Source organism: Onychomys torridus, chromosome 1 (assembly GCF_903995425.1).
Source record: "Onychomys torridus chromosome 1, mOncTor1.1, whole genome shotgun sequence".
Taxonomy (NCBI): Eukaryota; Metazoa; Chordata; class Mammalia; order Rodentia; family Cricetidae; genus Onychomys; species Onychomys torridus.
Genome location: NC_050443.1, coordinates 85087942 through 85103357, shown reverse-complemented (window position 1 = coordinate 85103357; position 15416 = coordinate 85087942). Strand labels below are relative to the sequence as shown.

General features: G+C 37.2%; 1 protein-coding gene across 1 annotated transcript; it reads right to left on the bottom strand.

Annotated features, from left to right (window-relative positions):
- Positions 1-4261: 4261 nt before the first annotated feature.
- On the bottom strand, positions 4262-5212 carry LOC118570806 (olfactory receptor 2AG1-like). Its single transcript, XM_036169424.1, has one exon. The coding sequence runs from the start codon at positions 5210-5212 to the stop codon at positions 4262-4264; it is 951 nt and encodes a 316-aa protein (XP_036025317.1).
- Between the last annotated feature and the right edge of the window lie 10204 nt (positions 5213-15416).

The following is a 15416-nucleotide window of genomic DNA, read 5'->3' as shown; positions in this document are numbered from 1 at the left end:
GCTGGGAGAGGTTGGAGAAGGGAACATGGGGGATCAAGTGGAGGAGGGAGGGATGAAGGAAAAGAGCATGGGGAGAAAAGACTGTAACTGGGGGGCATTTGGTTGGAGATGGGGAAACCTTATTCAGTAGAAACTTCCTGGAACCAAGGAGTCCGAACTTAGTGAGGACTCCTAGTAAAGGATGATACAGAGCCTGAACCGATCATCTTCTGTAACCATGCAAGGCTTCCAGTAGTTTGACTGGGATGCCAACCCAGGCACAAAATCTTCAACCTACATCCTGTCCATACTACTGGGGGAAAAAAGAAAGAAAAAAAAAAGAAAAGGCAGGGGAAGAGAAGGGAAAAAGTCAATGAAGTGACTCCTAATGATATTCTGATATACTCCTTTATTAGTGCCTAGACCAATTGCCCTGAGAGAGGCTTCCTCCAGCTGCTGATGGCAGCATGATGCAGAGACCCACAGATAAACATTAGCTGGAGCTCAGAGAATACCCTAGGAGAGGGGTAGGAAGTGTGTAGGAGCCTAAGGGGTCAAGGACCCCAGGAAACAAAGGCCCACAGAATCAGCAAAGCAGAGCTTATAGGGGCCCACCAAGACTGATGCAGCAATCATGGAGCCTGCGTGGGACAGTAACTAGGTCTTGTGCATTTACATTGCAGCTGTTTAGCTTGGGTGTCTCTGACTCTTTGCCTTGATGTTGGGACCCTTTTCCTCCTGTTCGGTTGCCTTGATGAGGGTATGTGCCTAGTCTTATTGCATCTTGTTATGTTGTGTTCAGTTCATAGCTCTGGGAGGCCTGCACTTTTCTAACGGGAAATGGAGGAACAATGGGTCTGGGAAAGATGGGAGGTGGGGGGAACTGGGAGGAGTGGAGGGAGAGGAGGCCATAATTAGAGTGTGATGTATGAGAGAAGAATGAATTTTGAAAAAAGAAAATTTTTAAAAAAGTTACTAATGCAAAAGTGTATACAACAGACACTGTTCCTTTAGAATATGTTTTACTTATGGCCTGGGACATGGGTTTCAAGGGATATCATCAGTATCAGCTTCATTAAAATAGACAATATTTGCAAAAAAAAAACCGTAATTTTTATTCTAAAGTGACCACATAAGTTATTTTCTAAAATACCATTAGAAGAAAACATGACAATCTTACAATATATAGGTTTTTCCTAGCTTTCATTTTTTTATTGTTTTTTATAATTTTTTCTTGAGAATTTCATGCATTAATATAAAGCACTTTTATAAAATCCATCCCCTAGTTCCTTCCCTCCAAACTCTTCTCTTCTCACTGCATTGCTTTTCCTCCCAATTCATCCAGTCTTTGAATCCTCTGAGTCCATCTCTTATTTCCTGTATGTGTGTGGGTCTAGAACAATCTATGGGGGTATAAGTAGCCTCTCAGGGTCTGCATTCCTGAAGAAAATTTCCTCCTTAAAAACTCCCACCATTTATTTTAATGTCAAGTGATAAATTGGAATATAAATTTTAACCAATATTATAATCATTATAGTATCTATATCCTCAATCTTGACGTTGTAAAAAACATTAACAAGAAAAATGTAAATTACTCAAATTAAATGATATAATATTGCCAATAATACATTCACAAAACTTTAATGTGAAATAAAATGTAAAATGCTTAATAGTTTCATAAAAACAATTTTTCATTTAATTCTAAGGCTATTCAGGGAAAATATAGTAATATACATGAGAGTTCACGATTGCTAATTAAAATTAACACATATAAAGGCATACATAAAACAGCTTTTGTATAACAGTGATAAATAGCTGGTTACATTACAAAACCCCCATGTGCTGTCATATACTACTACTCAAAATTTCCAGGGCAATTTTTTCTCATAACAAGTCGATGTATAATGTCATCATATATTCCACAGGCTTCAGTAAATGTATTTATATTTACTATCTTAATCTCCATAATTCTGTAAAATGGGTCTTTTGTCACTGGAAATTTATAGTTTACAGAAGTTTTTGCTCAAAACGGCTAAGTTAAAGTTCAAAGTTACACAAGAAAGTGAGCTGCATTGAGTTCTTACCTCTGTGTTTTAACAGCTAGCCATAGACTTTTCACCAGCATCTGTATTACCACCATACAACACAGAGCATATCACTGTGTACCAGCAGGTGAAGAAACCTCTACATGAACACATCAGCATAGCAAAGTGAGTGTCAGCATCAAAAATAGAGGAAAATTTATCTAAATGAGTGTCAGGTTTTACACATAATTAATAATCACTTCCAATATACTAACTTCTATTTATTTTCTTTAAAAATTTATTTTTTTATATTTTATCTGTTACATCAAAAAACAAAACCACATTTATATCTTAATATGTCATGTTATGTTTCTGTACATAGATCCATTGTATAATATTTAAATTACATTAAATTTAAATTAACACATTTATCTTCTCAAATATTTACTCATTCTTTATGATAAGAACTTTCAAATTATTTTTCTGGCTTTTGGAACGAACTAAATATTATTGTATCTATAATCATCCTGCTGTTCAGTAGCAAAGCATAAACTCTTGCTGCTATCCCACTGTGACTCAGCACCCATTGATTAACATTTCCTTGTTCCTTTCCCTCACCTACAAATCTCCCCAGCCTCTTGTCACCACTGTTCTATTTTTAGCTTCTATGAGTTCAACTTAATAAGAACTTTGTCTAGTGTTATAAATGAAGGGGCTATAATGATATTTTCTCCTTGTTAAAACACAGAATATTATCAATTTCTACAAACAGTAATACCAATCCCGTAGTGTAGTGGATAGCCAACCCAGCGTTGGCCTGGAAGTTCCAACCCCCATTGAGGCTTCAGTAATGATCATGCCCACAAGGCGGGGCAGAGGAGGGAGCCGAAGACCGAGGATCAGGAGGAGGTTGCTCGCTTGATTCGGGGATGCTGGACGCTGGAGGTAGACCGAGCAGAGTTCTCTAGAGAACACCGCCGGCCTGTGCTATACCTTTCCCAGACCCTGCAACCTACCCCTTCATTTGTAAGTTACCCCACAAAATAAACCTCCCTTTTAACTACGTGGAGTGGCCTTAATAATTTCACCAATACCATAGTACTGCATATTTCAGTTAGGAAGAAAAACAACATTGTCCCTGTTCCCTAACTTTCAAATTTTAATTTATTTTTCTCTTCAAATTCTTCAGTGATCTATTTCTAGTTTTCTTTGAGAAAACCTCAGACTGATTTCTAAAGCAGCTGTGACAGATTATAATCCCACCAATAGTGTGTCATCATGTTCCTTTCCCAATATCTATGGGAGCATTGGTTGTCAATTGTACTCTTGATGGTGACAGTCCTGTCTCATGTTTTAGCTCAACATAAAAACCATGAAAACATGGGAATATACACAGAGTACCATATGATATTTTGACACACGTGCAGATTGTGAAGTGTTTATGTATAGAATAAGAGTAAACATATGGATTTTTTGTGTTTGTTGAGACACTTTAATACATTTTAGAAAAAAAGGAAATGTTCTGTCTCATCCTGCTCTTTGATTTTATTATTCTCAGGTTAGAATAGTAAGAGTTTATTTCAATTCCCATCACTAAAAGAAAGAAAGAGAAAAAATAAAAGACAACACATGTACACATACACATACATACATACACACACACACACACAGAGAGAGAGAGAGAGAGAGAGAGAGAGAGAGAGAGAGAGAGAGAGAGAATCTGAACTATGATGCCTATAAGAACATCCATAAATGCTAATACTTGGGAATAGAGAAAGAATGTACAGAATATCAATTTCTACCAAGCCTTAAACAAATTATTGACTGTCAATATTATTTTTGGTTAAGTGGTTTAACATTTATGGAAATCTCAAGCATCCTCTCCAATTAATATGTGACCTATCTACTTGAAACTATTTTTCGTGGTTATTGGTCCAACAAGGACTTACAAGTTCAGGGGCTGTATGTGGATGGTAAGGCCAATTTGAACCTCTACACTAAGCACTTACATTGGAAAAATGGTGTCTAGCTTTTAAAGACATAGAAAGTAATGTTAAATAGTGTAACTGGACTTCACTCTATGAAATACTTCATAATATTTGAAGAGAATTTTAAAAGAATGTTTTAGCCCATACTTATCTATCAAAAACAAAACACAAAACACTTTTATTCTCTTTATATTACCAGAAGTATTTAATTCATAGTAATAATCTTCTAATTTTTAGGAAGAATGAAGTTTAGAAGGCTATTAGAACCATCTAGAATGTAGACTGTACTGACAACAATCTTTTTCCCAGAACTCTTCTCAAAGCCCCAGTGACCTCCTTATTCCTCAGGCTGTAGATGAGAGGATTTAAAGCAGGAGTGAAAATTGTGTAGAAAACTGAGCTGATATTATCTTGTTTGGGGCTATGGAAGGAACTGGGTAGTACATACATGACCATGGCACCCCCATACCACATCCCAACCACAGTCAGATGGGAAGAACAAGTGACAAGGGCTTTTTTCCTGCCCTCATTTGAGGGCATGTGGAGCACCGTGAACAGAATTAGTGAGTAGGAGGCCAGGATGGCAGCAAGAGGGGGAATTAGCAAGGTCACACCCATCACATAAACCATGAGCTCATATCTGGAGGTGTCTGCACAAGCCAGCTTCAGCAATGGAGGGATCTCACAGAACAGGTGTCTTATCTGCCGGGATTTACAGAAAGGATATTGCATGGTGTAGATACTATATCCTAGAGCACTGAGGGATGCCAGAATCCATGATGTGGCTATCATGAGCCAGCAGACTTTGTGACTCATTAAAATCATATAGTTCAGAGGATGACAAATGGCCACATACCTGTCATAGGCCATGAAGGCCAAAAGGAGGTCCTCTGCACTACCCAGTGTCAGTTCCAGAAACATCTGAAGGGCACAGCCCCCAAAAGAGATGGTGTTGTCTTTGGTTAGAAAATCTATTACAGCTTTGGGAATGATAACTGATGTAAGGAGGAGGTCCATGAGAGAGAGCTGCCAGAGTAGAAGATACATGGGAACATGGAGCCGGGCATCCATGGTGATAACCAGGAGTAACAGTCCATTGCTGGTCAGGGCTAAAAAGTACAGGGCTGTGATAGTGGCACAGAGCAGTTCAAGAAAGCCACAGTCATCCAGAATCCCCACCAAGATGAAGCTATTTCCAGAGGTGGAGTTGCAGACCTCCATTCTCTTTAGCTTCCTAGAAAACATGTGGTACAGTTAGGTTTTGCTAATATCAACTCAAATTGTTAATTGTCACATCAATAACCATTTGTGCTACCCAGAATGACCACAGTAACTTGGGATCTTTCTAAATAGCTTTACTTCTTGATTTATACCTCTCCTTCCTTTTCCCTCTCCCCTCCCTCTCTGTCTGTCTCCTCAAATACCTATGTGAGGCATAAATATTAGGAAGTCACCTCATAAAGTAATACTCAGGAAACTAAACCTGGAACATATTTCCAGAAAAATAAAGATCTCTCTTATGATTAAAGAATTATCCTAGCATGTGAGATTGTAGTGTAATATTTAAGAAATCACTTTAAATATTTCAGTTAGTTTCCTGAATAAAAATCTTTCAAATGTGAAACGCTAAACTGATTTCAATGAAATACCACTATTGGTTATTTTACATTTCTTTTTTAAGATTTATTTTTTTAATTATGTGTATGTGGATGGAGATATGACTCAGTTTTCAGCTGTTTTAAGGTTGGTTTCTACAAATAATTCAGCCAGGACATGGCATCACACACACACACACACACACACACACACACACACACACACACACACACTTTCATTAGTTTGCCTTGGCTTCTCTTTGGGACATTAGTATGTTAACAGTTAAATGGTATTAAAACATTAACAAAAAAAATCTCTTTGATTTAGGGGTTCCTTGGGAGTTTTCATTATCATCCAAAGTCAACAATATCCACAAGGTCCTGTATTGACATTCCTACAAAAGAAGAAGTACCCAAGTCTAGATTATAACACAGAATTTTACCGATCCCAGCTGATTCTATCTTTCAGTTGTTTAGTGTTCAATGACAGTTTTCTTAGTGAATTTTGTTTTTTCAACAATTTCATACATGTCCCTGATTTGTTCTGCTCACTATCTCCCCTCCTCAAACACTCAAAGCCTTCTATCCTTACTTAGTATTCAAAAAATTTAAAAAAAAAAGATGAAAGCAAAAGGAGACCAAGGACCTAAGAAATTTGATTCCATAGTTTCTGACCTTGGCATTTGCTTTGAACTCTATTTTTCAGCTCAACATTTCCAGAAGCTGTCTATACATTTCACTAAAAGAGAGATACATCTTTCCCTCACTTTCTAAGAAGCCTAGGTGCCTGACCATTTCAGCTTCCCTTGGGCTGCTTGAATACTGAAGACACTTCACTACACTTGAGAAGACCTGATGCAGTTTAATTCAGCAGCAGCTAATTGTTTTCCTAAGCTGCTGCAATGTGTCATGGGTTGGTCCAATGTCAGGTGTCAGGGCCATTGTATTCCTTCCTCTCATTTGCAAGTGTGCTCCAGAGATGGCAGTGGTTAGAGCCAGGCAGCTGGTGGGTTTTCAGTAAATTCCTATGAAGTAAAATGATAGTTTTGCTATTATCAGATCTGAAGGGAATAGTAGAAACTGCTTCCTCTTTGCCTGTGGCATGAAGTGAACCCCATTATCTTCCTGACAGTTTCCAGGTGGCTCTTGAGTCTGGATGCTCAGTTTTCTTTACCCATGCTGCCATCTATGGAAAGAGACCAAAGCTACATGGAACAAACAGAAATCAGAAGAGATGAGCAAGGTCCTTTATTATCTCACCTGAATGTTCTGGAGGTCAGGTGGAAGCCAAGAACTTCTCCAGGAACAAGCTTCTTTCTCTTCTGATCTCATCACCCACTTTCTGCTTTTCTCTGTACATAGCTTCAGCAGGACTCATTTCCCATCTGAAATAGTCTCCCTTGGAAATTTTTATCTCACAAATAGGAAGTTAATGAATCCTCTAGGGTGTGTTTTCTGCCTTGCTTTTCCTGGGCTGTTCTGTCAGTTAATGAGGTTTAGGACCCTAGGTTTCTTCTTCTCTGGAATTTAGGATCCAACTCCCTTAAGTTCCAAAGTGCCGAGGTTATAGGCATTTACTACCTGGCTTTTCCAGAGTTTCGTTTAATCCCAGAAAAAAATATTGGAAATCAATTTTACTTTTGAAAAAAATCCCATTTAGCTTTTTTCATACATGTTTTTGATCTTATTCTTCCCCATGCAACTCCTTTCAAATCCTTTTCACCTACCCAACTTCATGATACATGTCATCTCTCTCTCTCTCTCTCTCTCTCTCTCTCTCTCTCTCTCTCTCTCTCCAAAATACTCTGCAAAATCAAATGAAACCAAACCAAAACAAACAGAGCCAATAAGTCAAAAATACATAAACACTGAACAAGGAGAAATCAAACTGGTTCCTAACAAGAAGTTGTACTCCTACTGACTAGTGTTCCTGGTTCAATAGAGGCACAAATATTGTGGAAATAACCAAGAACTTTTTAAAAATTGGATTAAAGGCATATTACATGGCATGGAACACATACCAGAGACTGCTAAAGTGGCCAAGAGCCTTAGATTAGATTAGCCATGGGTCCTAGGGGAAAAAAATCCACTACTCTTATTTGGAAACCCAATTTAAAATTTCTAACTAAACAGACCTGCAGAGAATCCTGGTGTAGCCAGACTTTGATGCAAGGAAAAAGGTGAGTTTCCCCAGCTTTTTTTGAAAGTCATTTCATTTATTTCTGTTTCTTTTCAGTTGGGTTATTTCTAGTTCTATATGGCTATTCTGTGTGGAGTCTGTAGCTATGAGATCTTCCTTTAATTAACTCTGTTGATGCAGTACAACTTGTCTGTGTGCTCATATGTTGGTGTTACTGTTGTCTGCCATCAGTGATAGTTGAAGAAAGAGAGATCAATTTTCAAAATATTAAGCAGGAAATTAAAAGAAATCCATAGAGATTTAGTGTTGTAGAAATTCAATATTCATTAAAATAGTTCATTTCTCCTGTTTACATAAGTCATCCACTATGCAAATACACTTGCATAATAATGGTGGTAATAAGATAAGAAAGGGATGTGTTTTAAAGTAAAATAAAACTCTATACCTAGACCATCTATGCACAGCTGAATTGTAATGAATGAATGAAATCAAACTCAAACATGAAGAATTGACTTCTAAAGACTCCCAATAAAATACTTTCAGGAAGAAGAAAAACAATACCTAGACATAATATACAGGAATCATGGTGAACTCAGAGTCTTCCTCAGTAAATTAGTGGACAGATTTAATTCCAAAAACATAGAAATATTTATATTTTTAAATGTATAAAACTTACAAAAACAACAAATCCAGAAGTGGGTTTCATTAGCATTCTAGATGAAATTTCAGAAGTAGAATTTAAAAGCTTAATTTTCATTCATTAAAAGGACCAATCCCTTTTTCATTTTTAAATAAGGCATAATTTATTGCACTGAAATCAATGTTTTACAGTATACAGCTCTGCAAATTTTGGCAAACCAATAAAATCATACAAACAGTAAACATAAACTATCTGCAAATCTTTGCCACATCCCTAGTGTCCATTTATAATATCTTGTGTCCCCACACAGCCTCCACAATAATTGGCTTTGATTTCATAATTATTATATCACTGAGGAATTCAGAAGGAAAAAAATTAAAAATTCTAGAATTGAAATAAATTGAATACACAAAATACCTAAATCTATGGGACACAATGAAAGCAACTCTAAGAGGGATGATGTTACTCAGAGTGAAGGGGTGACACAGAACTAATTTAATAATTTTTTATAATAACTTAATAATTTGATATTGACAATATCTGGAAGACAAGTCTTATAGGAAGGAGTTGTTGAGCATCTGAAAAGGAATTGTGATGGTTTGGGTTGATATACAAGGGAATGTGGGAATGGAGACATCAAGAGAAGATTATGCACATAGAATCTGTTGTACAGATGAAGCTGGTAGGACTGAATTATTGAGGCAGGAAGGCAAAGGGGAAACTGATGTTGATACTTAAGCATTAATTTCTTCAATAACATGGGTGGTGTTATGGAATATTGTAGAGGAAGATAAAACAAAAGAATATTCAGCTCGTTGGCCTTACTGAAGTAACAGTTGTGGACTGTGGTAGATACAAAGGAGATGAAAACAGTGAGGTTTGAGTTAGCAAAGTGGGACAGGATTTACTCATAAACACCCATGTGGAACAGTAACATTATTTGGTTTATATTTATGGGGTAGTGGACAAGATTAGCAGGGAAGAAGTCAAATAAGTGTTTGCTTATCATTATAATTCCTACTAGACATGAGACATCTGAGCCCGATTTATGCATGCATTTGAGCATTTGTGTGAAGAATGAGTAAATAACATTTATCCTTTGAAAGCAAAATAATTTGGGAGAGACCAGAAAAACTGAGACCTGGGGAGTTAGTGGAGTTTAGCCATGGACATGCAGTTTTAATGATGGAAGCAGTGTGAACTGTTCATGTACAGATGAAGGTGGGTATGAGATTTGAAGCAGCTAGGAGAGTGGGTTCTATAGCTGATTGTTTTGTTCTAAATAAAACTTTGGACAAGGTCATCAGATGAGCACCAAAATGTTGGATATCTATTTGTTAAATGATAATTTGAAGAAGTCTAGGTGATATAATAGTATACATTGTTTTGATAGAGAAGGCAGAGTACCATACAGTCCTCAACATTATATATAAGTTGAATATACTCATCATCACATTGCTGAAAGTTTCTTTTTAAAAAAAATTTATAATATTTGTGTTTTAATTTTACACATCAGCCATGGGTTCCCCTGTCCTCCCCCCTCCCACCCCCCCCCCCACCTTTCCCCCAGACCCTCGCCTCCATTCCCATCTCCTTCAGGGCCAAGGCTCCCCTGGGGATTCATTTAAACCTGGTAGATTCAGTACAGGCAGGACCAGTCTCCTCCTTCCAGACTGAGCAAAGTGTCCCTGTGTAAGCCCAAGGTTCCAAACAGCCAGCTCATGCACTAAGAACAGGTCTGGGTCCCACTGCCTGGGTGCCTCCCAAACAGTTCAAGCTATTCAATTGGCTCACTTATCCAGAGGGCCTGATCCAGCTGGGGGCTCCACAGCCTTTGGTTCATAATTCGTGTGTTTCCATAAGTTTGGCTATTTGTCCCTGTGCTTTTTCAATCTTGGTCTCAACAATTCACACTCTAACAGTCCCTCCTCTTTCTCAACAATTGGACACCTGGAGCTCCACCTGGGGCCTGGCCAAGGATCTCTGCATCCACTTCCATCAGTTATTGGATGAGAGTTCCAGCATGACCGACCATTAGATTTGCACAGCCTTGGTGCAGGAAGGAGGGGCTTGGACCTACCTCATCTGAATGTACTAGGCTCTGCTGACTCCCCATGGAAGACCTTGCCTTGGAGGAGGTGGGAATAGAGGGTGAGTTGTGGGGGGGGGGAAGCTGGGAGGTAAGAGGAGGGAGGACAGGGAATCTGTGGTTAGATTGTAAAATGAATAGAAAATCTCTTAATAAAAAAAGGAAAAAAAAAGATTAAACATCTCCATAAATAATGAAGAAGACAAAGCTACCAGAACTGAGAAGGCAGTTTTTATAAGCTAGTTGTGACCCTAGTATAGCCAATAATCCAGCAGAACAAAAACTAAAGAAAGGAAATAAGAAATAAAAGGTTAGACCCCTTCCCTAGGCTCCATATTATGGCCAAAATCTTTGGCAAAAAAGACTGCTGTTTTAACTGGATCTAGTGCCCCAAGGTAAGACATCACCCATTGCCTGCTAACAGTTCTCAAGGCCTGCCCCACATCTCTCAACAGCACCTCTTCCTTCCCTTGAGCTCCATACCCTGGCCCACATGTCTAGCTCTTTTATCAGAGGCTAGATTGATCCTAGGATCCTGAGGGAAGACATTGCCCACCACCTGCTAACATTCCTTAAAGTACACCCAACAGCCCCAGACTGCAGCCTCTCCCCTGTGCTTCATATTCTAGCACATAACTTCAGCAGAAGACTTCTGATTTACCTGAGGCCAGCCTGATTCTAGGAACCAAAGGTAAGACACTTACCACAGTCAGCTAACATTCCTTAAAACTGGCCCAACAGCTCCTAACTGTACCCCTTTCTCTGAGCTCCATATCCCAGCTTACAATCTTGGCAGAAAACGTCTGCTGTACTGAAGACCATGCTTCTCTAGGAATCCCAGTGGCCAAACAGGTACCCAGGACCCCAGAAGCCACACAGGTACCTCAACCACAGAGGCAACATTGGCACTCCCAACTCCAGAGGTTTTGCAGGCTGAAAAAACTCTAGCAGAGATACCCTACTGGACCTGAAGATTCACTAGATACCAGAACCCCTGGCCACTTAGACCAGAAGACCAAAATGGAAACAGAAACCAAGGAACAAAACACCCATCTAATAAACACAAAATCGGGGACCAACACCTGACCTTAATCATCCCACATCAAGATGCCTAATTGCAAATGTAAGAACACAATCAACAATAAAAAGGGTAATATTGCACCACCAGAGCTCAGCTATTCTACAACAGCAAGATATGAATATCCCAACACAACTGAAGCATGAGAAAAGGACCTTCACACCAACTTTATGGAGATGATACGTATCCTTAAGGAGGAAATGAAAAATAAATCCCTTAAAATAATTGAGGAAGAGACAAACAAAAAATTGGATGAAATCAGCAAATTTCTTAAAGAATGCCAAGAAATACAAGAAAACAAACAAACAAACAAGTGAAGGAAACTGTTCAAGACCTTTAAATGGAAATAGAAGCAATAAAGAAAACACAAAGAGAGGACATTCTGGAAATGGAAAATCTAGGTAAGTGAACAGGAACTACAGATGTGAGTATCACCAACAGGATAAAAGAGATGAAAGAGAGAATCTCAGGCATAGAAGATAATATAGAAGAAATAGATTCCTCACTCAAAGAAACTATTGAATCTAAAAAATTCTTAACATAAAACACAGAGGTAATATGGGACACCAGGAAAAGACGAATCCTAAGAATAGTAGGAATAGAAGAAGAATCCCAGCTCAAATGCCCACAAAATATATGAAAATCGTAGAAAAATTTTCCTCATCTAAAAGCACATGTCTATAATGGTAAAATAAGCTTACAAAACACAAAATAGATTGAAACAGAAAAATCCCTACACTGCATAATAAACAAAACCCTAAACATACAGAACAAAGAAACAATATTAAAAGTACTGCAAATGACAAAGGCCAAGTAACATAAAGATAGGCCTATTACAATTACACCTGACTTCTCAGTGGAAACTCTAAAAGCCAGAAGGGTCTGGATAGATGTCAGGCAGACTCTAAATGACCATGGATCCCATCCCAGACTACTCTATTCCGCAAAACTTTCAGTCACCACAGATGGAGAAAACAAGATATTTCATGACAAAGCCAAATTTAAACAATATCTATCCATAAGTGCAGCCCCACAAAAGGTATTATCAGGAGGTTAACTACACCCACAAAAACACTGGCAATAAATAATTATACACTAACAAAACTCAAAGAAGGGAAACACACACACACACACACACACACACTATCTCCACCATCACCAACAAAATAACAGGAATTAACAATCATCATTCATTAATATCTCTCAATATCAATGGTCTCAATTCCATAATACAAGTACAAGCTAACAAAATGTGTATGAAAAGATGATCCATCATTCTGTTGCATACAAGAAACACACATCAACACAAAATATAGACATAACAACAGAATAAAGAGTTGGAAAAAGATTTTCTGATCAAATGGACCTAAAGAAGCAAGCTGGTTGAAGCTATTCTAATATCTAACAAATTAGACTTCCAACTAGAATTAATTAAAAGATATAGAGGACACTTAGTACTCATCAAAGGAAAATCTACTAAGAGAACAATGAAATTCTTATATCTATGCCCCAAAGGCAAGGACACCCACAATTGTAAAGGAAATACTGCTAAAGATTAAATCACACTTTAATCCTCACAAATTGCTAGTGGCAGAGCTCAGTACCCCAGTCTCACCATCTGACAGATCATCCAGACAAAAATTAAACTGGAGCTAATGGACATTATGAATAAAGTGGTCTTAGCAAATATATAGAACATTTCATGCCAAACATAAAAAAAAAAATACACCTTCTTCTCAGCACCTCATCAAACATTCTCCAAAATTGACCACATACTCAGTCACAAAGCAAGTCTTAACACATGCAAGAAAATTGAAATACCCCTCTGCATTCTATCAAACTACCATTGATTAAAACTAGACCTCAACAATGAGAGAAACAACAGAAAAACTACAAACTCCTGGAAACTGAACAACACTTTACTGAATTACCACTGTGTCAAGGAAGAAATAAAGAAATGAATGACTTCCTAGAATTCAATGAAAATGAATGCCAACATACTGAAACTTATAGGACACAATGAAAGCTGTGCTTAGAGGAAAGTTCATAGAGCTAAGTACCTTCTTAAAAAAAATTGCAGACATCTCATACTAGTAACCTAACACCTGAAAGCTCTAGAACAAAAAGAAGCAAACACACCCAAGAGGAGTAGATGGCAGGAAATAATCAGAGGTTTAAATCAATAAAATGGAAACAAAGAGAACAATACAAAGAATCAATGAAACAAAGAGTTGGTTCTTTGAGAAAAATCAACAAGATATACAAAGACTTATCCAAACTAACTAAAAGACTGACAGAGAATTACCAAATTGACAAAATGAGAAGTGAAAGGGGGGGATATAAAAAAACAGACACTGAGGAAATCTAAAGAATCATTAATTTATATTTCAAAAATGTATAAGCCATACGATTGGAAAAATCGTTTCTTAATTTTTTGCTAGATTTAAGATTTCCTTTTAGGAAATATACAATTTTCTTGATAGATACCATGTATCAAAGTTAAATCAAGATCAGATAAACAACTTAAATAGACCTATAATGCTCAAGGAAATCGAAACAGCCATTAAAAGTCTCCCAAGCAAAGGAAAACCCAGGGTCAGGTGGTTTTAGTGTAGAATTCTGCCAGACTTTCAAAGAAGAGCTAATACCAATACCCCTCAAAATTTTCCACAAAATAGAAACAGAAGGAACATTATCAAATTCATTTTATGAGACCATAGTTACCCTGATACCCAAACCACAAAAGACTCAACAAAGAAAGAAAATTACAGATCAACTTCCCTCATGAACATTGATGCAAAAATACTCAATATATAGCTCAAAAACATAATCTAAGAACACATAAAAAGATCACCCACTGGGTTAGGGATTTAGCTTAGTGGTAGAGCACTCGCCTAGCAAGCCCAAGGCCCTGGGTTCAATCCTCAGCTCAAAAACAAAACAAAACAAAACAAACAAAAAAAGATCACCCACCATGATCAAGTAAGCTGCATACCAGAGACACCAGGATGGTTCAATGTATAAAAGAATGTAATCCACCTTATAAAAAAAACTGAAAGAAAAAAGAAGATATGGTTATTTCATTAGATGCTTAAAAAGCCTTTGACAAAATCCAGCACCCCTTCATGATAAAAGTCTTTGAGAGATCATGGATACAAGGGACATACCTAAATATATTAAAGTCAGTTTATAGCAAGCCAGTAGCCAATATCAAATTAAATAGAGAGAAACTTAAATCAATGTAAATTTAAATCAATTCACCACTAAAACTAGAGACAAAATAAGGCTGTTCATTCTTTCCATATCTGTTCAATATAGTACTTGAAGAAGTTTTAACTAGAGCAATAATAAACCTAGAGGTGATCAAGAGGATACAAATTGGAAAGGAAAAAACCAAAGTATCAATATTTGTAGATGATACAGTAGTATATATAAGTAACCCCAAAAATTCTACCAAAGAGCTTCTATAGCTGATAAATACCTTCAGAAAAGTATCTGGATACAAATCAACTACAGAAAAAAATCAGTAGCCCTCCTCCATACAAATGATAAATGGGCTAAGAAAGAAATTAGAGAAATTATACACTTTACAATAGCCACAAATAATATAAAATGTCTTGGTACAGCTCCAACCAAGTGAAAGACCTTTATGGCAAGAACATCAAGTCTTTCAAGAAAGAAATTGGAGAAGATATCAGAAGCTAGAAAGATATGCTCATGGATTGGTAGGCAATCAACAAATTCAACACAATCCCAATAAAAATTCCAACATAATTCTTTACAGTTCTTGAAAGAAAAATACTCAACTTCATGTGGAAAACCAAACCAAACCAAAACAAACCAAAACAAAAAACCAGTATAGCTAAAACAATCCTATACAATA

What these genes read in the sequence shown, in the direction of transcription:
- LOC118570806 (XM_036169424.1), bottom strand. Translation starts at nt 5,212, where the DNA reads ATGGAGGTCTGCAACTCCACCTCTGGAAATAGCTTCATCTTGGTGGGG.